Below are 24,510 nucleotides of genomic sequence, written 5' to 3' on the forward strand. Positions count from 1 at the left end.
AGTCTCTTACCACATATAAATGTTACATTTGCAGGGGGAGTCCTATTGTCTCTTTTAAAGAGCTACTGACTTGACTTTTCTTTTTATCAATTAAGAAAATTAGATTCTCTACCAAAAAAAAAAGTATGCTAATGGGAAATGATAAAAATTACTTTAATTTTTCTTTCTCTCCTTTTTAATGAGTTTGCTACATACTAGACAATTTAGGAAGACGGGGACCTTGTCTCTCTGTTTACTCTTGTGTCCAGGGCCTCTTGTAGGTTGAACGAGGACCTAGCAATTTCTTGGTGGTTGTTGTTTAAAGTTCTCCATATATTAAAGTAAGAATAAATGCAAGCATAGTAACAAAAGCTTAACACCCAACAGTTTGACACTTAAGATGCGCGTGCGCACACATACACACACACACATACACACACATGCAGTTATTATGATTATTGTTCTGTTCATAATTAACTTACACAATTGATAAAGCAGAATAACTCATGGTATGCCCTAAGCTGTGTGGTCACAAGTAACGGACACAAGCTTAAATCTTAATGGAAACCTATTGGCCCCTCAAGAAGACAAGACCTGGGCAGGTGGCCCTCTGGGCATCCTCTGTGAGTACACATGGCAGACACTCAAATGTCACTGCCTGGAGGAATGCAAGGTTTCCTTCATACTAGTGCCATTTATGCAGAATTGGAGAATGCAGTTGATTGTTCCATTTTCATAAGAAAGAATCAAAAGCTGTCAAATGAAAAATAAGCATGATTTGCAAATTTATTTGTAAATAAAGAGCTGAAATATGGTTTATGATTTATTATTTTCAGCTGATTGTGTTTCCAAGCTTACAAATCATTAGTAAACCCGGGATATGTTGTGAAAGACGCTACTTTAATTAGGCTTTGGACTTCACATACCCTGAAATGCAAAGATCCAGTGACAGTTTCGGATTAGCATAAAATTTCTTATTTTGGCAACTCCGACTGTTTACTTCTCTCCTGGCACCGCAGCTTCGGTAAGGAAAACAGCCTTTGCAGCCACATGCAAATGGAAAAGCATTGTTTTTCAGAGCACCGTTGGACGAGGTCATACAGTAGTTTAATGAATAACATGATTTCATATTTGGATGCTGTGATCATTGAAATTAGTGGAAGTGGTCTCTGTCCACATTAAAAGAGACATACATTATTTGTCATATTTGGCTGTCGCTGGATAAAAGGGTGCCAGGAATGAAATAACAGGAGGTTGTAAATTATGACAGAGGTATGCCAGGAGATCTGAGGAAACTTAAGGTCTGTCTGAACTGAACTTGTAGCTGGTGACTGTGGCCTGTGATTTCCTTTTAAATAATGTGCTTCAGCTCCCTCCCTTAATGAAAGAACAAAATCATTATTTCCTACAGCAGGATAAGTGGTTAAAACATCTATGTTGGACACTTCAGTTCATATGTGCATTTCAAAGGGCAAAGAAGCAATTTTTATTTAAACGTTGACCAAACCTTTGAACTTTGAACTGCATTATCTCTAAGAAATGCAGGATACTATTTAATATCCTGAAAGTGTAGATTATTTAACAGTAAACCTTAAAAGGTAAATATGTAAGACTGTCAGCTTAGCCAGTGATAACTATAATTTTGTAATCCCTCCCCTCACTAACACCGTCAATTTCCCCTTCTCCACAAACATCTTATCTTCTGTTTTCAAATGGCTCCTTTTTCCTTTAAATAAAATACATGTACTCAGATAATCATATGCATCCACATATATTTCACCTCTATCCTTGATGTTTCCCTTACAAACCAGCTTAGAATAAATTGACCCACAGGAATAAAAGAGTTAAATGATACCTTACCTAGGCTAAGACCCAAAAGTGAGGTCTTCTAAGAACAACCCGTTGAGAAGATGTCTGCACGGGCCCAGAGATTGGTTCAGCTCAATTCAGAGTCCAGGCCCCAAGGCCTTGGAGAAGGCAGTCTGGCCCCCTGGCTTAGTATGGTGATTTGGTACATTGTGTTTTACTCAAGAATTATATGGGACTCAACAGAAACTAAAATGAGTCATGTGTAGACATGATAAACCAAGGTGCCTGGTTGAGCCATTGCTTGTACAAATTTAGGGAAGTCTTTACTATCCCTGAACATCTTACCAAATGTTCTTGTCAATCAATAGACAAAACTATGTAACGAAACAATATTCTTTTTATTACCCACGATAACTACAGATCCACTTTTGTGTTGACATTTTGCTAGTAATACTCAAGGTCCTTTTCTTATATCTAAGACATTTACCAGCTGAATTTCTACAAATTATCTTTCTTCCATGTCTACTTGTGCGCATAGTACAACTCTATCCCTGGGGTGCTTTCTTTTTCTTAAAAACAGTTTGAGAGAATGAAAAGACAAGCCACAAACAGGGAGAAAATATTTAGTGAACACATATCTGATGATTAAAGACTGGTATCCAAAATATAAAAGAACTCTCTTAAAACTCAACAATAAGAAAACAAACAGCTCAATGAAAAGTGGGCAAAATACCTGAACAGATACTTCGCCAAAGAATATATACATATGACAATAAAAGCATATGAAAAGATTCTCAACATCATATATTACTAGGGAATTGCAAATTAAAGCAACCATGAGACAGCCACATACCTATTAGAATGGCTAAAACCCAAAACACCAAATGCTGACAAGGATGTGGAGCAACAGGAACCCCCATTCATTGCTGGTGGGAATGCAAGGTGGCACAGCCACTTCAGAAGACAGTTTGGCCATTTCTTTCAAAGCTAAAACTTAGGTTTACCACGTGACCCAAGGATCGTGCCCCTAGGTAATTTGTGAATTGAAAACATGTTCACACAAAAACTTATATGTGGATATTTATGGAGCTTTATTCATAATTGCCCTTCAATGGTTAAACAAACCGTGTTCCACCCACACAATTATTTAGAGATAACAATAAAGGAGCCATTGAGCAAAAAAAAAAAAAAATATGATGGAACCTAAAGGCATATTGCTAAGTGAAATAGAATCTTAAAAGGTCATAGTTTACTATTTCAGCTATTAATATATGACATCCTGAAAAAGGCAAACTATGGAGACATTAAAACAAAAAAAATTAGTGAGTACCAGAGGCTCAGGGGAAGGGGAGGGAAATATTGGTGAAGCCCAGGGGATTTTTAGGGCAGTGAAACTATTCTGTTGGAATATATGGCATTCTGCATTTGTCAAGACCCATAGAACTATACAACGTAAAGTGCAAACCCTAATGTAAACTATGGACTTTAGTTAATAATCATATCAATACTGGTACAATTTTTCTGTAAACCTAAAATGGCCCTAAATTAAAAAAAACAATGCAATAACTTTTGTTCTGCAAACACATACACAAAAATGATAGTAACACTGGAAATTCTTCGCTCATCCAGAGCAAACTTGTGTTCAGACATAGAAACTCAGTGTAGGGTCATATCTACAACTGATGTGATATTTTATCACACACTAAATTCGATTGTCTGAAGTCAGAGTCAGTTAACTTCGTTAGATCCTTGTTCTTCTTCCTCACATGTGAAGTTCATATGTCTGAGTTAAGAAACACTATAAGTCAAGGGTAAACTACTTGATAATTTCCAATAAGCAGCTAAATGTTTGCTGACTGAATGTAAAACAATAAAAAGAAGGTGATGAGCCACCACTCTCGCCACCCCAGAAGTATCTAACCAAATGTTGAAAGGCCTTTTTCTTTTTCTTCCAGGCCTTGCGATTGCCAGCGCCCTAATAGATATTTCACAACAGAAGCCTTCAGATAGTAAAGACAAGACTTCAGGAGTCCGAAATCGAAAACATCACCTCTCAACACGTCAAGGAACTTGTGTCTGAGCAGCAGGGACTACTGCTGGGTATTCTGGACTTCCGTTTGCAAATGGCTTCCGTTAAGGCTGGTTCACGGCCTCAGTTTTTATGGAGGCAAAAATGTATGGTCCCAGGACCTAAGTACAGTTCCCTCCAAATGGGCAATGACCCACGTGGCCAAAGAATGTTTCTGAGTTTTATAAAAGTAACAGTATTGAAGGTCACAGGTGGTAACGTCAGTTTTTACGTCAATAACGTTAAGTTACTCTGGAAAAGATGTGTGTATTGTTTCTTAATGCAGATGAAAATTAACGTAATTGGTATAAACCAAACTGTTTATATCCCAAGACTTTAAAGAAAGACATTTTATAATGCCTGAAGGATGAGAATTATACAGTTTTTGCCTCATAAGCAAACTGAAGTTACTTGTATATGAACAGGAAATGAACTCATCGCAATGGCTTTAAATGCTGTTTTAGCCCACTGTCCATGTAAATGAAAAAGATTCTGATTTAGTAGGATGTAGGCAATGTATTTAAATATTTTCACATGACCACGTCGTGTCCAAACTCACTTTGAGAATGTGACTATTTTCCACCGAACTGGAATGCAGGCCCAAATGAGTCCATTTGGATGGATGGTGTGTTCAAATTCCCAGGCAGTTTATTAGCACTCTGAGTGAAGAGGACCTTCCGATCGTCCACGCCAACTGCCTAACGTATTATCAGAGCTGATGGAGCATGGAGAAGCCTGTCCAGCAATCAACTTTTACCCCCCTTCCAAACAGAGCCTCCAGTACCACAAACCTGAAGAGGGCTGAAATGGTTATTTTACAGTGTACGAGCCTCTGCTCTAATATGGTCATTTTTAAATTGCCTAGGAGTCATTGGATCAGACCTAAATGAGGCATCTGCATTTTGATAAGAACGGATCATCTTCTTTTGGCCTTCTCCTAGCAGCTAGATTCTATCCACCTTTTACAAACGTTATGAAAAGCATTTTTTAGCGGCGACACCTCCCACGTTACAACACGACCCAGGCCCCCACCTGTCCTCTCTTTCACTGAGAATACAAGTGGAGAAAAGCATTTGCTAGCAAGCATCTAGAGAAATCTTATTTCCAACATGAACGCATCAGTGTCATCAGAGAAAGTCTCCAGTTTAAAAAAAAAAAAAAAAGTTTGTGCTTGCCCACATTCAGCCTATTCTTAATGACTCAAAACTGAATTATGGCAGAAAGGGAAAATGATATAACACAGCTAGGAATGTAGGATCCTTTGTGTCCTAATTGTGACCACAGTCCATAATTAATAGATCTTGTTGGGAACTGTAATTCCTTAACTTCATGGTGACCACGGGGCCTATGTAGAGAACACTGACAGAGGCATCCAAAGCTGCTTTATACGATATAGTTTTGTTCAACATGAAAGTCACTTAAATACAATGGATGTTTCGTACTGCCTATGTACTTTTCACATTGTTTGGATTTCTGGAAGGTAAATGACCCTTCACTGTTTACAGCTAATGCGTAGTTACTGGCATGTTATCGTGCAGTCGTGGGACACGACCCTATTGTGATATGAAATGTTTATTTCATGATGCCATTTATACATAGCTTACTTTGATGAGGATCAAATGTAATATATATCCGGAATGATCATACAATATGTAGTTGCACTGTATATAAGATTGCTAGGTTGCGTCTAACCATGACTATGTCATTGTTTTAACACTTAAGGCATTTATGAAGTATAGTATATATTCCTTATGTTGGCATGATAAATTTGCTATTTTCCACGCATTAAAAATAAGACTTACTTCTTAGAGTAATTTTATCTATAGCCTGTGGGGCTTTTGGGGGAGGTGGGGGAAGTGGAGCTTGTTGTTTTTACTACCCCACCCCATGATATTTTATCTCTCAAAAAGTGAGCAAAGTTTGTAAATGTCTCCTAAATACAACCGAACAATTTTTTTTAGCTGCTTTTTGGACCCCTTTAAATGTTCATTTGTTTTTCCTGGAGATATAAATTGACAAAACTGTTGATTACAAAAATATAACCATTTAAAAATAAAATGATTGCCCACTTTGTTTATGATTGTCATGAGAGAAAGCTTATATAACAAAAACATACAGCGTTGTATGTCAAATCCATTTCAGCTGTATTTTTAGAGTCTGCCCAAACAGTATTACTGTGAAAGAATTGTCAAGCCTCATCCACCTGGAATCCCATCAGGTTCTTCAAACTTGAAAATTTGAATTTTAGAGTATTATGGGACATAATGCAATGTTAAGTTAAAGTCATACTATACCTTCCTGGGCCAAATATCGCTAACTTCGTGACTAATTATGCAATATCTTCTCAACTTATCAAAGCTTTTTACTGGCAATAAAATCCTTCACCCTCAGGTGAAGTGGATTGAAAAGACCTTAGGGATAATCACTTTGAATGTGTCATGTTCTTTTTTTCCACACTTAGCAACAACTTTCAATGTAAATGCTTCCTTTTTGTTTTTTTAACCAGACCCCAAGTATGCAGATACTCTCTAAGAAGTTAGCAAGTAAATGACTGATTCTCTTGAAAACTTATCTTAGTGGAATTCTGTCCACATCAGTTTAGAATGACTTTGAAAAATTCTTTAGATTTTAGGATTTATTATTCTTCCAAGTATGAAAAGTTTTGGTTAAATAAAATGAAGTTTTTAAAATTAACCTGGGGGCACTATTTGGACACACCTAGAGAATTCTTGTTGAAAGGCTGCACAAGCTTACTGATTGATTTAATAAATATTAAGAGGATTGGGATTTTCACAATTGCTTTTCAATGAAAATTTATTTTAGTGATTGACATAGAAGGAAAATGTATGCCAGTTATGTTACGTTCACTAGGAAACCCTCAAAGAGGACATATTTCCATGTGTAATGGATACTTTCTGTACTTGCCAATATCTCATTTTCTTTGAGCTCCAGTAAGGCAGAGTGACCACATGGCTGGTGGGCTGCTGCAGGTCATTTAAGTGCAGACTGGACGGGTGGACAGGCCTGAGCACAGACGTTGGAACGTTGGGACCAGCTCTGGGCTGTGTGCTGCTGGGCAAGTTTTAACCTCTGAAGCCACAGACTCTCCACCTGTGAGGGGAGGTAGCCCACTTTGCAGAAGTGTTGTGAGCCCGGAAGAGAAGAAACACGAAGCTCCCACAGCAGGCCCATCATGCAGTGCAGCTGGTATTAATTGTGGGGCCACCAGGCCATTCTTTTTCTACCAAGTGCTTTATGAAGCCAGCTCTTAATTTTTCACCCATCTTTTCACCATAAGTGAACAAAGGTAGCTTTTTGCAAACAAAGATTTTATGAAAATCTTCAAGAAGTTCCTGTATTTCTAGGGTACAGAGATTTCTATAAAAAAAAAAAGGAAAAACTATTTTGATATTTGAGTCAATAGAGCATTTAACTCTTTCAAAATGTATACCGTTTTAATAGAATATTTTTTAAATGACTGCTTGATGGCATTTAGACAGGAACATCAATCGCCACTTTCACATTCGAATTAGGCAAGAAGAGAGCAGTCCTTATACTTGGCTATCATACATGGTACCTCTTTTTTTTCATTGAACATAAAACTATAATTTGAAAACTGTTTTATATAAAAGGTGTTTAAAAATTAAAACTGATCCAATGAACCAAATCTACCTACATACACTTTCTAAGAAAAATAAACTTCCAAAGCCCATTTGCCATTTTATTAGGGTGAGGGTGGAACTTAACTTGATCATGTGAACTGCCCGGGTTAGCACAGATTCCTACCTTTCCTTCTACAGGTTAGGATTCAGAAGGACTGGATGGGACCCTGGAGATTAATATGCTTAATAAGCACCTCAGTGATTCTTAACAATTAGGCAAATTAGGGACACACTGCCCTGGGTCGAAGAGCTGCTTTTATCAAGAGAAGAATTTCTTTAAGTAATGAAGTTGTCACTCTAATTCAAAATGCTGTAAATAATTTTCTAAGAAATACAACCCATCTGCTTGGTGTTATAGCAGTGTTTTCATTATAATGTACATGTAACATTTTAGCTTTCTCAAAATTTTTTTAAATTAAGCATTAGAACCATATCAGTATATATGTATATTAGGTGTGCCTGCAAACCTGATTTAAAAAGCAAGCATTCTATGCTATCGTGTGCTATTTATCAGAGGTTTAATTACTGAATTGAAAACGGGTCTTCCAACCCTCACTGCCAAATGCAGTTTTGTTTTCTTTTTTACCCTTCTAAGATCATAAAGGAAAAAGCACTCACCAGCTGAAAAAGTCTCTCTGCCATCTAAAACTTGGTTATAAAATTTGTGTTATTGAATTCCACATTCAAAACATTTTCTCTTTTTCCTTCTTCACCCGATTTTCATTGGCTTTTTCTACAGGGCTCTTTGAATGGTGTGCTGAACACTCTGAATGTTTCTATGAATGGAAGCAACTCTCAAAGCCTGAGTGGCCGGGATTCCGTTTATCACTGATATCTCTGCCCCGCTATGTGTCTTGTTTACACACATTGTTCTTACGATAAAAGTCCTCTTTCTGGGACTGGTGCAGCCATGAGATAGTTGAGTTTTCTAGAAAACTCGGCGTGCTCTTTGGCACACTGGGTTGAGTCCCCTGGTTTGGCATTGTAGCGCCTGGCATAGGTCCCCGCAGCCAAGATTTTGTTGAGCTTTACCTTCTCCAGCCCTACTAATGAAACTAACATGTATTATTATTTTGCTTTCCAAATATGAGACTACATTATACTTTTGGATGAGTTTTTAGACACTGCATGCCCGCCTCCCCAATTCTGATCTGTCTGCCTCCCAGGGTTCCCACTCTTGAAATAATTCAAGGATTGGTTATGGAGTAGTCCTAATTGAACAAGAAACCAAACCTCTCAAAGACCACTGCAGAAACGCTGTATTCTACTCACCATCAAAAGGTTTGACAAATTTTATTTTTGGCACAAGTGAAATTTTCACTCAGGCAAGAGTGCTATTTAAGAATAAGCTTCCCCAACCTAGCTGTGTGCATGGTCAATTAGGAAGTCCTATTCTAGAGAAACCCCCTAGAATTCTAGAGAAACCCCCTAGAAACCCCTCTAGAATTCTAGGAAAATTGCATGAATGAGTAAATTCCCGTAACAGATCTTTGTGCTTTTGTAGCCCCAAAAGATACCTTAAAGTTTGTGCTTTGTGATGTATAAGTTATCTTAGAATAGGTGCTGCGTGGGAACACACTTGAGTTTTAATGTGAACTCCAGTGCCAACTTTTCTAATGCCTTGGGCCAGCTGTCTAAACCGTTTCTGAGTAAACTGGGATAAAAAATGGTCATCCACCTCACCTAGGTGTTGTGATGGGCTTTTGTTGTCGAAATGGGAAATAGATCAGAGTTAATAGTTTTCTTGTAGTTTGAAAAGGTTCAAGGTTAAATTTGGGGAATCACAAGCAATGATTTTTTCCCTTGAAATTTTTTTTTTGTAACACTAGAGTGCATATATGTGCCAAAGTTCCTGAATAATTAAATTGTAGTAGAAACCAATGTTATGTGTTACCTGGTGGTTCAGCATTGTGCTTTCAGGATTTTTACAATGCTATAATATACTTCAAATATCTTCTTCAACTAAATGGTAATATTACAACAAATACTAACAGATCGTGTTGGGTTTTTCTTTACCATCATCACACCTCTCTCCTGACCCTGCGCTGACTAATCAGCTCATGTCCCCCAGCAGCGGACTCGCGGTCTCATACCTCTATCAGTACTTTAAAAATAAATAAATAAATACCATAAACTATGTCTTGCACATCTTCATTCCCTTGTGACAATGCACATTGGCAGCAGTAATCTTTTCCTTTAGATCAGCTTGTTTGAAATACGAGGGCACTTAAAAGGGAGGCCGCCTGGAAGGACACCAATAAAAATACCAGCTCAGCTTAAAACAATTTGATTTCAGCCCAAAATGAATTACCTTGCAACACAAACAGATAATGGCCAACAGGATGTTCTACTTACCAAGATTACTCCCTGCAGAGAGTCAGAACTCCGGGTTCATTCGAAGCTCATTGCCCTGTGAGGATAAAAGAATATGGTCTCCCGAACATTTATGAGCTCGTTGGAAGAGGAAACGAACTGAGTATCCGATGACCACGCCTTGCTGATTTCTGAGTGACAGCTCCCTTTTGACCTTCCAATGCAAACATTCCATTAGTGTGGCTGTTAAAGGAAATGGCCATTCTGCCAGGGAAACCACCCACTAGCATCCTTGTGTTTCCCAGAAGGTGGTGTCCATGATGAGCTTCCAGAAGTTTGCAAAGACATATAAGGATGTCTTGTTGGTGCTTTTATACGCAATGTGAAATGTTTTAGTGACATGATATTCCTTTTCTAGATAGTCAGGAAATGGTTATGTGGCAGACTTTTTATTGGTAATTCTTGTTTGCAGAGTATATATGAACCACTTAAGTTTTGTGCATTAGTGAACTGAGAATTATTCTGTCCTAAAGAATGTCCAAAGAAAGCACATGCCTTTTATGGGAACCCCTTGGGGACGAAAAAAAAACAACAATGTTCTAGCGTTTCAAATATTATAACCATGCTTATATCTTTCCATACTGCATTAATACAGTTAATGATAGCCTTTCTCCCTTTTCTGGTGCAAATTAATTTGTGTAGTCTTGATAATTACCCTTATAATGTAGTCTCTAAGGGGTTATTTACAATATTTGCAAAGATTATGGCAATGTCAAGTTTATCATCTTGGTGGAATTTAAGACAAAGAATAATGATTAACAACTGCAAAGTTTGAAATCTCCTATGACTTGGTATAATGTTTTATTCCACTTGTAAAACAAGTCACTCATGTCACTAAAAATTAAATGCAAATTTCCAAAATTGGGTCTTACGCATATTAATATCGATCTGAAATGGGAGCATTGTTCGGGTGTTCTGTGCTTTATGTTATATGAACCAGTCTGTAAACTATACAGTGAACCAAAAATATTCAAGGAAATGGAGGTAGTTGAATCCATTGTCAATTTTTTCAATGACTGTTGAGAACACACGATCTAGTGGTGAAAGTGGAGACCTGGGGAAATGAGAATAAAACCAAAATTCTACCCTCCACTGAATGACTAAACCGCCCCGTGTTTTATTTATCTTGTGTAGAAAAGTGAGAACCCTGCTTTCTTCATCCCAGGGCACTTATGAGAAATAGAGTTTCCAGAACCTAAGATGCAATCCATACCATGATTATTATCAGAAGGCTGTCCATACAGTGCTGTGTATAAGCCTTTGATAATAATATTCTTTAAATTGTCATAACACCTATAACAATTTCATTTCCTAAAGATACTCACATGGGTTATTATTCAATGTTTTCTAGGTTTTGAAGGTGGAGGAGTGCATCATATCTCACTGACCTGCAGACGCTGTCCTAACTATTATATCGGTATATATACAATAGAATGAAGGACTAACGTGCTGTATCATGTTTTGGCTTTCCATTTGTATTATAGCTGAAGTTTAACACTTGGTGCTTTCTGGTCCACTGTTCAATGATAAAGTTGCTCATCTGTACATGAGCATCTGAAATTTTATCAGGTGATTACATAAATGACGTATTTTACACAAAGCATGAAAAATTTGTATCAGAAAGAACAGCTCACTTTAACTCTCAATCAATATTGGCATTTGTAAGACACGCTGAAAGCTCTCAACAAAATAATAAACAAAAACATTTTTCTCTCTCCCTGTTAGTCATCCCCTAGATATTTTTCTCTTAGATAAACAATCTACAGTGTGTTTACTGAAGCTTACATTGATATTCCCTAATAGTGTTTGCAACTTGAGTTTTATTCCAGCAGCTACACGAAATGAGTCCACAGCGCTGAGCAGCCAGGCCCCTCTGGAACCTGAGATTATTTGTTCTCTCACTGTTCTAAAGGTAATTAAGGAGCATTGCATGTTTCTCAATTAATGATTTCTCATTCAACAGGGGATCTTTGATGCTAATTTGTTTTAATCAGGGCAGAGGCTGCTCAAAAACTCTAAACAATTCAGTGAAGAGGAACTAGGAATTTTTAATCAAGTGGAAGAGATTTAAATGCTATGAGGGACGCATCCATCATGCACTTTCAATTCCTGTTCATTTAACTATGTTTTTCTGAGTTGTATAAGCCAATCGAAGCTTGAATTGAGTATATTGTATTATGTAATATGATTTGAACTTATATATTTGTGTGTTTATGTAATGAACTCCATTTAAAACCTACTTCTATACAACCTCCATTTCTCTATGGGAAATGTATGTATACATACATCTAATACTTTTATTATATACACATGTAAATATAGATCATGTATATGTAAGAGTATATTTACACAGATGTAGCAAAAGAATAATGGGAGATATGTTATAAATAAGCATTAGGTTTAGAACATTCTTTTCACACCTTGGACAACTGTCCTGAGTGACTGTTCATAATGCGAGCTACGAAATCAAATTGCATTACATATGTGGAAACACAAGCCATGCACCTGGAAGTGCCGGTACAGTGTGATTAGACTACAGTTTGTGTAAACAAATGACTTCACCAGGTGACTATGTCTTATGGAAATAGTCAAAGTAGTTAAACTAAAAACTGCCTTTTTTGATGATCAGGTTCTGTCATCTCATTCCAATGTCTTCATTCATGTCAAGGCTACTTTGCAGGAATGTCAATCATGTGAAAATGAGGTGGGTTTTCTTTTTTTCTGCCCTCCAACTGAATCTAGAAAAATCTCAAGAAAAGCTTGAGAGACCTAACTAGTTCAGTACTTATTGGTTCAGTGTAAGTGAGAAAAACAAACTTGGTTTCTTAATCTTAGAGTAGATCAGAATCCGCAGAGCCTGTTAAAACGGATTGCTGAGCCCATGGTCCTAAGGTTTCTGTTTCAGTAGGTCTGGAACGGGGCATGAGATTTTCATTCCTAACAAGTTCTCAGGTGATGCTGAGGCTGGTGGGCCTGGCGAACACACTTTGAGAACTTCTGTTACACACAAATAAATCAGAACAAGGTGGCCACAGCACTGAGCAATGACCCTGCGTTCCTCATGCTGTGTATTTTTCTCAGGTTCTCTGCCAGAGAATTGCTGGGCCTCTGTGTCTCTGAAGTGGCCTCTGTGTGAATTTCTGGACCAGTTGGGCAGGGACTATGTGATGGGTTTGGGCAGGAGGGTGTCATTAGTGCCCATATTTTAATTCATAGAGATTCCCCTGAAGGCCTTTGGAGGAATTGCAAACATTTGAAAACAAACTTTTGAATGAAAGTGACAATCTAGTATACGTTGCTTATGGACAGTGCCAGAAGCCAAACTGTCTTGTAAAAAACCCAACCAGGATGATGTTTCTCAGCCCTGCTCATATAAACATGATCAGGGCTGTCAGGCATCTGAGTTTCAATATGGGCTCCAATGAACTCAATAGACAGGTTTAGGGAACTCTACTTGAAATTGAAAACCTTATTCCTTCTCCTTAGAACTATCCTTCATAGTGGTGCTAAAATTTCCTGTATAGACTGTAAGAGGGAAGCCCATTCATAAGTCCTCTGTCTGGGGCAAATGCCCGCCTACTGCAGAGGCTGACCTTGGTCACTGGGCTATCCCTGACATGTGGCATAACTGCAATGGTGGGGCATGGATTGGCCCCGTGTGCCTCTCAGCTGTATAATTAGTGTGATGAGTTCAGTTGTGATTTGCTCTGATGCTGTCAGTGCTGTGGGTTTTATTGACTTCCAGATCGTAAGGTGGACTGGGGATGGGGGCGCTGGCTCTCGTGCGTAGGTATGAATGGCTATTCAATTGCATTTACATTTGTCCTTAAAATTAATTAGTGGGCAAGGACTCAAATGCTTAAAGATGATCCTGTTCTGAAATATATCTTCTAAAAGTTCAAACAGTTCATCGCATTTACTATGCATCAGGCACTATGCATGTTACTTAATCCTCCGGCAACTAGTAAGACAGGAATATTAGAACCCCTATTTTACAGATGAGAAAACTGAGGTGGGGTGCATGAACCGTTCTAAGCCCAAGAGGCAGTTATGGGAAAGAATCTACTGCAGTGTGCTGCCTCCCCCAGACCTTCTGGCGATTAATTACCATACACCCTTCAGACAATGGCAGCAAAACTGATGTCAGAAACTCCACCATCATTTCCTTACCATACTTTCTAATGACCGGTATAGTTTTTTTGACTGTTAAACAAAATTATATATTCTCATATACTTATCTCTTTTTGACATTCAATGTTATTTTATATTAATTTCAGATGTACAGCATAGTGGTTAGACATTTATATCATTTAAGAAGTGATCCCTCTGACTAACCTAGTACCCACTTAACATTAGTTATACCATATCATTGATTATATTCCATATGCTTTACTTTACACCCCCATGACTATTTTGTAACTACCAATTTGTATTTTTAAATCCCTTCACCTTTTTCACCCTGTTCCCCAATTCCCTCCCATCTATCACCCCAGCAAATCTAGTACTCATCTGACACCATACAGAGTTATTACAATATTATTCACTATATCTCTTATGCTACACCCTATATCCGCATAACTACTTTGTAACAATCAATTTGTATTTCTTAATCCCTTCCCTTCTTTTACCTACACCCTCAACACCAATCCCATCTGGCAATCATCAAAATGTTTTCTGTATTTATGAGTTTGTTTCTGTTTTGTTTGTTAATTTTGTTCTTAGATTCCGCATATATGTAAAATCACATTGCATCTGTCTTTCTCTATCTGACACTCCACTCAGCACAACACCCTCCAGGTCCACCCATACCATTGTAGATGACAAGAACCCATTCCCTTCCATGGCCGAGCAATATTCCATTGTATATATGTACCACCTCCTCTTTATCTGTTCTTCCATCGATAGACATGCAGGCTGCCTTCACATCTTGGCTTATGGGAGCTCCCTGATAAGTTACTAGTGGCCTTTCTTTTGCTGCTTTTAAGATTCTCTCTTTGCTATTTTAATTACAATGTGTCTGGGTGTGGGACAGTTTGGGTTCATCCTGTTTGGGACCCTCTGTACTTGCTGGACTTGTATGTCTATTTGTTTTGCCAGGTTAGGGAAATTTTGAGTCATAATTTCTTCAAATAGGTTCTCAATCTCTCTCTTCTCCTGATACCCCTATGATGCAAATGTTGTTACACTTGATGTTATCCCAGAGGTCTCTTAAATTATCCTCATTTTTTTCTTTTTTCTTTTTGCTGTTCCAATTGGGTGTTTTCTGCTACCTTGTCTTCCAAATCACTGATTCAGTCATTTGCTTCATCTAGTCTGCTGGTGGTTCCTTCTAGTGCATTCTTCATTTCAGTCATTGTATTCTTCATTTCTGACTGGTTCTTTTTTATGGTTTCTGTGTCCTTTTTTATGCTTACAATCTTTTTTTTGAAGTTCTCACTAAGTTCCTTGAGCATCCTTATAACCATTGTTTTGAACTCTGACTCTGGTAGGTTACTTGCTTCTATTTCACTTAATTCTTTTTCTGGAGTTTTCTCCTGTTCTTTTATTTGGGATGTATTTCTTTGTGTCCTCATTTTGGCTGCCTCTCTGTGTTTATTTCTATGTGTTAGGTAGATCTGCTATGTCTCCCTGTCTTATGTAGTAGGTGTCCTGTGGGGCCCAGTGGCACATTCTCCCTGATTACCTGAGCTGGGTGCTCTAACAGTGTCCCTCGTATGGGTTGTGTCCCCTCCTGTTATAGTTGAGCCTTGATTGCTGTTGGCATGTCAGTGGGTGGGATTGACCCTCAGGCTGACTGGCTGTGGGGTTTGGCCATTTCCACAGCTTATGGGCTGCTGTGCAGCAGGCTTATCCCACTGAGTGGGATTTGCCTCAGTGGGCTCTGGTGCCTGTTGAGACCACCGTTTGTGTGTGCCCCTTGTGGAGCTAATTAGGCAGTGTTCTGCTATGGTCTGAAGCCAACCTTCAAGTATGTTGGTTCTGGGGCCTCTTGGGAGGGGCTTCCGTGCAGGCCCCAGTCCGCCACTGCCTGTGACTGGCCAGGGGCTACCTGATAGTAGCTACAAAGCAATCTGCAGTTGTTCACTGCCTGTGCTAAACCTGGAAGTGTGTGGGAGAGGTGATGCTGCAAACTGAGGATGGCTGCCACCAGTACGAGGCCTGGGTAGCTCCAAAAAAGTCAGGACACCCAGAGGCCTGCTGTCACCTGCTGGCTCCCTTAAGGTTCAGCCCCTGATAAAGCATCATGCAGTATGCAAGTTGGGTGAGGCAAGGTCTCAGGAAGTCACTAGAGTGGGAAGCGTTGTCACCAGGTTAATGTAGGCTCTGGTTTGGTGCCAGTGCTGATCCTGGAACAACTCAACAAAAGTCTCAGAGTACACGGAGGCCAGTTGCCACTCCTCTGGTTCCCGTGATGGTTTTCCAAGAAAGAGTAGAATGCAGGAGGGGCTGGCTGCTAGTGGAGAAAGTGCCTCTGGCAGTGCTCGAGTTGAGTGGGGCAGGGTCACAGCTGAGTCAGCAGGGTGGAGGAGCTCACCAGGACAGATTCAGATTTGGCCTGTGGGGGTGGGCTCAACACAGGAAAGATGGCGCCTGCCTGCTGGCTGCATGGGAGCAGGATTCATTGGGAAAATGCCAACTATCCCCTGAAGTCACTCTCCTCAGTCTGCCCCCATATGTCTCCAAGGGTCCCCTGAGTCACCATCCCTCCGCTGGAGCCCAAGGTGAGTGCCTGAGAGTGATGAGTCTGTGCACTGGCCATTTAAGAGAACTGTGGGTTTCCTGCAGCTTTCCATCCCACTTGAACGGTTGGAATCCCCACTGTTTTTCACAGCCACAGGTTGTGGGGGCTTCTTTTCCCGCCACCAGTACTCCAGGCTGGGGAACCTGGTGTGGGGCTGCGGTCCCTCGCTCCTCCTGAGGAAACCTCTGCAGTCTGTAGATATCAATCTCGATTTTCAACTGCCACAGTGAGGTTTGAGGCCTCTTCAGCATTTCTGTCCCTCCTACAAGTCTCAATGTGGCTTCTTTATATTTTTAGTTATAGGACTACTGTTCAGCTAAACTTCAGATGGTTCTCCAGGTTTATTGTTCTATAATTCAGTTGTGATTTTAATATGTTAATGGAAGGACACAGGCACAGCATTTAACTGCCATCTTGGATCTCTTCATGACAGAAATATTTTTAATTGAAGGGATATTTTCCCTTTTATGATGAGCAATCTAATCTTTTGGGGGGTTTTGTGGTCCTCCCATGTAAAGAAAATGAGCTCTAACTCTACCCAACTCCAGACAGCCTCAGACTTTCAGATGCCCTTGACCTACTCTGCCCATGAGCTAATCACAGAATCATTGTGGGCGTCCATAGGCTGGCTTCAGACCTAATCATGTCATATTGTTGGGTCGCAAAAGTGCTAGTGATCTAATCAAAAGTGACTTTGCAATTACAAGTTACATTTTGATGTGATCATATTGTCAGTATTCCACTTTGCTGGGATTTACAAATCCCTAGCCTGTGCTTAGAAATGATTGTAGAGCCCCAGTGCAAAAGTCATCAGAATGGTGGTCAGGGCCCTTGCAGTGATTCACTTGTTCATTGTTACTTAATTTTGATTGTGTCAGGCAAACCACCTTCCTCTACCCTCACTGCACCCTTTACTGAGCAACCCTTTCTTTGCTAGATTTTGTCTTGCATCATTGCTTACCCAGCTCTTCCCCAGATTCTAAACACATGGAAAATAAAGCATGGGTTATAATGGGTGCTCTAGATTTGTATCAGCTCAAGTCACACTAGAAGTTGCTATGAGAGGCATTAAAATTATTTCCTGGAACTCTAATGTTGCTGTCATAAATGCTATCTAAGCTTGGAGTCTTTGCATAGATCCCACGATAACAGGAATTGAGACATAGCACTTTTCATTTGAAGTGTGGTCATGGGACTCGTCAGGTTCTTTTTTCTTTTTTTTCCCTCTCAGTTTTCTCTTATGCCTAGTAAAGGTCCATCTCAGGACATGCTTAGGCTGGATCTCTCTGAGTTCTTACTGCTGACAATGCTATTGTGATTACCTGGGTTACTGTGTCTTAGATTTTTACGAAATCAGCTCTGAGAAGACTGTAGGATCCTTCAAGTTAGTTCAGCTGCACAAGAAATACATATCCTTAAAATTGCACATAAATCTTCATAAGAGTGGCATTTACAAGGTCAAAATTTTTATTCTGTAATTTTGGACTACTCTGGCTATGCTTTGGATTGGCATGATGGGCTATTGAAAGAAATGGGCATTGTAGCCTGCACACACATTTTCTTTATCTTTTCTAACAGGAATACTTTGAATCATACATCAAATATTCTTAATTCACCACCACCAAAATATTAAATTATTATTTTATTTTTCAGTAAAGCTTAATTTCTACCCAAAGGAGAGTGTATTGTGACTTCATTGTTTCAGCTGTGTGTTCAACCGTCCTTGTCGCTAAAGGGACTTTATGAAATACAGTCTTTCTACTCAGAAGATAAAAAGAGATGTAGCGAATTCATAAATTATTTGGGCATCAAAAGATTCTATATAAAGAACTTCTAGTTAATAGAAACAGGAATGTTAATGTCCTTTAGTCACCTAAAAAGACTGTTGGAAATATTTTTGTGACAGTCAACTTTCAGAAGAAACATCACAATTATTTTATGACTATATTGAAGAGGAATAATTATTCTCCATTTGAGGCCAAAATAAACAGTAATTCTCCATCAAGCATGGCCCTAGCAGTTTAGAAACATGCAAATACTAGGTAGCTAGCTGGTGTGTTTATATGCAATATGCAGATGTGTGACCTAGATACATCTCTAAAAATTAATTTAATGATGCTGCACTGGGCTTGGCTAATACTCTAACAAGTTTTTTTCTTTCTTTCTTTAATGATGAGCATAAACCCTGAGGGCATTGTGTTTGATAGAAGTGACAGCTCTGCGAGACACAGAGTGAGTGTGCTGACTCAGAAAATAGAAGGACAGGGTCGGATGGGAGGGGAGTTGTCAGACAAATTGGAACCTTCTAGATTAAAAGTTATGTTGCTAATCAGTGCTACAGGCATAATTTTACCAGATCCCAAAGGGGGTGTTACCTTCTTTAAGATTCACTTCTTAAAAGGAAAATCAGTGTAGAACCTAGAATCTGCACTATGAACGCTCCCACGGCCATCCCCTTTAACTGCTTTGACATAATTGCAATTCCATAGCATGTGAATAATGGAGTTTATTTTTTCCTTCTTCTTTCTTTTCTTACCCCTTACCCTCAAGAAGATCCATCACGTTCCTGAAACCACACAGGACGTTGAAATCTTTGTCTTTCAGATCTGCTTAGAAATGAAATCGCAGATGTCTATGTATTTTTGTGATATTGCATAATTAAGTCTGATATCAATGAGGGAATTCAAACAATTCAGCAAGAAAAATAGGTATTTATGTCTATTTGCCTGGGATTTTTTTTAAGTGGCTTAAATTACACTCAGGATTAATTAATCCTGTGACTGGTTGCTGGGATGCAGGGAGCTAGGGAGCATCTGTCTGATTTGGAAAATGTGTATAGGAGATGTGGAATACTGAGACTGAAATAAGCACACCCAGGAGGACATGCGTGAAATATCTGAAAGGAGGGCTTTTAGATACTTTAGATAAAAGAGGCGATGAGGCTTACATAGTTTAGCAGTTCAAGCTCAGTATCAGAACCCTAATTATTTTAGGCAGGATTTAACCAATTCAGGTATCATTATACTGGAAGGGAATTTTGAGTTTATGATTTATGAAAATAATTATTCTTGAGACTCTGTTACAAACAAAGAAATGAGAATTATCGGCACACTTACCATATAGCAACCCTACGTTGAGACGCCCAGCAATGATAAGGTGCCAATGCGGGGGGGTTCAGATAGAATTTAAAGTTGCTTCTCACTATGAAGAATTGGTTGGTCCTTAGTCATCTTTTGGAGGTGACGTCTGGACTCCAGTTTTCTGTGCCTTGTTCCTATTTTGTTGGGTCTTTCTGAGGATCCAGTTTGTTTTATATCAAACAAACCTCTTTGTTGGATTGTGTCTTGCACTGTCACTTACCTAGCTCCTCCCTGGATTCTAAGCTCTCAGAGAATAAAGCATAATAATACCACGGGTGTTCTAGGTTTGTATCAGGTCAAATCACATTACAAGTTGCTAGAAGAAGAATTAACATTTTTTCCTAGAACTCTAGTGTATTCAGCTACAAAAAATAGACAACCTAACAATGGATTAAGCCATAAGGAATTTATATTTCACGTAACAAGAGCATCTGGCAGTAAGAGTCCTGGGGTTTTGATGGCTCAAAGATGTGCCCCTCTTCCCCATCCTCAGCGGTTGGGCTTTTATCCTCAAGTGTGTTCATCTTGGTCACAAGATGGCTGCCTCAGCTTAGGGCCTCAGTCCTCACATGATATTGTACAAAGCAGAAAGGGAGAGAAGGGGGTGACACTGCTTTCTCTTTTAGAATTCTCTCACCTTTCATCACGAAGGAAAATCTTCCTCAGAAGCCAACCCCACCCTTCAGCACATCTTTTCTTAGCTTTCATTGGCTACAACTGAGTCACATGCTTACCCTGGACCAATCCCTGGCCAGGGGCAATGTGATTACCGTGATTGGCTTAGACCCTCTGTACTCAAGGTGTGTTCCAAGGGGAAGAGCCATCCACACCACCTGAGAGTTTATTAGAAGCACCCCAGAGCTACTGAATCTGAATCTGCATTTAACCTGGTGTTCAGGTGAACATAAATTGTGAGATGCTCCAGCTTTAAACAAATGATGCTTCATCCCCTCAGGCTGGACATGTTGCAATCTGGGAAAATCAGGATTATGTTAGCAAGGAAGGTGGGAATGGTCTTTGGGTAGGCAACTATCAGTGTCTGCCAAAGTCTTCTAATCCATCAGCACCTATACTGGGATTGTCACTCGTTTTGGTGACTATTACTTTTTTTCCCCAAAACGCTCTGCAAAACAAAAACAAAACAAAACAAAAACAAAAACAAAATAACCTGGCTGATTATGTTACATGCTAATCCAGGGACTGTCTTAGGTTCACTTGAGTGGGTCCCTTGCCTGCTGGCCTTTAGACCGTGTTAATATTCTCCCTGAGTGCTGAGGCAAAAGACACATGTGTCACTACTCCCTTTGGCAGGAAGGATCCTTCCTGAGTAGGATCTAAGCTGAAACCCTTACCGCATTGTGGTTGGCTAAATAATGGTCCCTAATGATACCCATGTTCCAGTCCCAGAAACCTGTGCACGTTATCTTACATGGCAAGAGAGACTCTGCAGATATGATTAAATGAAGGATTTTGAGATGAGAAGATTGTCCTGGCTTATCCACCTCAGCCCTAAATGTAATCACAAGTGTCATTTTAAAAGTAAAGCAGGGGGAGGTTTGACTTCAGAGGAAGAGAAGGCAATGTGACAACAGACGCAAAGATTGGAATGATGTGGCTACGAGCTAAGGAATGCCACTAGCCACCCGAACCTCCAAGAAACAAGAGCACATTCTCCGCCAGAGCCTCCAGAAGGAACCAGCCCTGCCACAGGCTGGATTTTATCCCCATAAGGCTCATTTTGAACATTTGGCCTCCAGAACTGTTAAAAACAACAACAACAACATTTCTGTTGTTTTAAGCCACTGGGTTTGTGGTAAGTTGTTACAGCAGTCAGAGAAAACTAATACACCCACCTTACAGTGCTGACAACTCTGTGCCATAACTTTAAATCCAGCAATGTTACCGTTTCATTGTTTTAATATAGCTTACAGATGGAATTATAGATTATTAAATTTTTATATGACATTCACATATTGTTAAAATAAGGTCCTGGTTGAGTTAGGATAAGAAATTAGACCCTGGGAAGCCGAGAGAGACAATTACCTGCCCATCATCGTTACAGGTCCTTCGTCATCATCATCATCTTGTCCGCAGAAGCAGAAAGGGCTTGAGAGTGAAGGGAGGGGTAGGGGGAAGAACTTGCAATTAGCGCCCCCTCACACACACACAGCTTGACTTGATTTCAGCGGTTCATAGAGTAGGGAAAGAAAAGCACAATTAGGAAAACAACCTCACATTTACTTTCCAAATTTCGTTCTATAGCAATCCCAGTAAATTGCACTTTTGTCCACTAAAACCATTTGACAAGACGATAAAGGCTGAGAAAGGTCAAAAGCAGAATCTCTGAGGAGTCTAAACATGCCACTGAAATGAATAAAGGGTGGTCATTAGCAGCCGTGAAGAGACATGAGATGGATCTGGGAAGGACTTAGAGGGGACGGGAAGGTCTCATGCAACAGCCAGTAGGCAGAGGCCACCGCTTAGGCCAGGGAGAGGCTATAATTCTGCAGATGGTGGGGCCTGACCTCCAGCACGAAGAAGGAGCCACTCCTGGCATTGGCATGTTTGTGCTGAGGGAGGCTTTTAAAGGAGCTCTTTGGACAGTGTTCATCTCAGGCCATTTGGATGGAGATGGATGAGGGTCTGAAGTGAGGCAGACTAATGTGAAGAATCATTGTTTTCACTGCTGGGAAGGAGGGGGAAGAAGCTGTCACAATCTTGCAAGCACAGCTTTTTCTCAGAAATGAGCTCTCAGCCCTGAAGTCTGCTCCCAAACTCCATGCACTGCTAAATGGTGGTAATAACGCTCAACCTACCCTTGCTACTTTCTCCACCACTGGTGAGTCACTGGGCTCCATCTCCCCACCATCAGGTCTGCTGGGCAGAGTCTTGTCCTCCATGCTGAACCGTTTCTTTGGAAAGAGTCACCTTACTGTTCAGTGCTCCGCTCCCTGGCAGCCAGTGCTGAGCCTTGTGGCGCAAACTTTCACCAATGGAGAAGGCTGGTCTGGCGAGTTTATTGGGTAGGTTTCTGTTTTGGGTTTTGGACTTTGTCATTGAAAAAATTCCATTGTTTTCATCATCTTAGTGACACATCTACCCAAATAAAACAGGTTGTCAAGAAAAGCAGACCTTGGCTCCTTGTCCCTAGAGAGAGAGAAGGACCCGTTCAAATACAAAAAGAAATAAAATACATGACTATTCAATTCTAAATTTGGAGACTCCTATGCCAAAGGCCTAGCATTCAAAGGTTTGACAGGATAGTTAGCCAACAGACTCCTGCTCTCAGCCATCCTCAGCCATGGACAGGGTCCATGACAGATGCCTACATGGACAGGGAGAACCTATAGAAGAAGAGAGAGCTGGATGAGGAGCTGACACCCATGTTCCTCTCTTTACACTAAGATCAAAGGGTGTGTGAGGAGTACATGTGCACACATGTGCACTTTGGGGCTCCTAAGATTTGGCTATCGGCAGCAGCCTGTGGGTTATGCAAGTCCAAGGCCAGTGGAGGACCAGCCGCCATGGCAGGTACCAATGGGGACAGATGCTGATGGTCAGAGCAAAACAGAATGGTGGCCATCACCACAGATACCACCATGAACAGAGGGTAGTGGGAGCATTTTCCCCACTGACGTGAAGGCACACCTTGTCTTCCCCATCACCCTGCCCACAAGAGTGCAGGCACGGCTCGAGGGACTGAAATAACTGGAAATTCTAAGAGAGGCCTTCAAGTAGCTACGCTTCCTTAACTTGCCTAAAATTCTGCCATGGTAGGAATGGGAATTTGAGGGAAAAATAGATTGACTTGGAGGGGAATCGTTGTCCTTTTATGTGTGTGGCTTATGAAGTATTATACGCAATATGCCAAGTTTATTCTGCCTACCAGGAACGAAAATTTTCCCTTAAGCTCTAGATTTCAGCTCACTGGAGAAAGGTCGGTTGGGCATGTCATCCACTTTTTTAAAAAATCTTTTAAAATAGCTTTATGTGGTATAACTGACACATGATAATCTGCACAAATTAAATGTGTATAACTAGATAAGTTTTGACACATGTAAAAAGTCTTGCAACCACATCACAATCGAGATAAGAACACATCCATTACTTCCAGGTTTCCTCATGCCTGTCTGCGATCATTGCCACCTCACAGTGCATTTTCATCCCCAGGCAACCATGGAGCCGCCTTGTTTTTTGGGGGTTTTTTTAGTTTCAGGTGTACAAAGCAATGTAATAGTTAGACATTTATACCCCTCACAAAGTGATAGCCCCCTTCCCCACCTACTACCCCTCTGACATCATATATAGCTATTATAATACCATTGACTCTATTCCCTATGCTGTACTGTACATCATATATATAAATATATAATTAGAGTTGACATTCAATATTATTCTACTTCAGCTTCAGGTGCACAGTGCAGTGCTCAGGACTCTAGACAGTCTATGAAGTGATCCCCCTGATAAGTCCAGAACCCATCTGGCACCCTACATAATCTTTACAATGTTATTGATTATATTCCCCATACCATATTTCATGTCATCCACTTTTACTTACTTCTCTGTCCTTCTCAGCAGAGCTGATCTGAACAGATGTTGGCTTCGTCCGAATGGTCTCAGTCACTCCATGAACTCATTGAATGTGGGTCATACATGACTAAAAATATTCATGATACAAATAGTCAACCGAAGGGGACAAACGCTTACTAAGTACTTATTATAATGCCATTGTTCTAG

At 40.0% G+C, this 24,510-nt stretch overlaps 1 protein-coding gene across 4 annotated transcripts in view; it reads left to right on the plus strand.

Moving 5' to 3' along the window:
- The window catches only part of ATRNL1 (attractin like 1), a 625,874-nt gene extending 615,122 nt beyond the window's left edge, over window positions 1-10,752 (plus strand). For 3 of the 4 annotated variants that reach the window (XM_019660096.1, XM_019660102.1, XM_019660103.1), the window contains exon 29: window positions 3,744-10,752. In XM_019660096.1, coding sequence (XP_019515641.1) covers window positions 3,744-3,868 — 125 coding nt within the window. In that variant the 3' untranslated portion in view covers window positions 3,869-10,752. The remainder of the gene's footprint in view (window positions 1-3,743) is intronic. The other variant, XM_019660097.1, reaches the window with a different exon arrangement.
- Window positions 10,753-24,510: the final 13,758 nt, after the last annotated feature.

Source organism: Hipposideros armiger, unplaced genomic scaffold (assembly GCF_001890085.2).
Source record: "Hipposideros armiger isolate ML-2016 unplaced genomic scaffold, ASM189008v1 scaffold_311, whole genome shotgun sequence".
Taxonomy (NCBI): domain Eukaryota; kingdom Metazoa; phylum Chordata; class Mammalia; order Chiroptera; family Hipposideridae; genus Hipposideros; species Hipposideros armiger.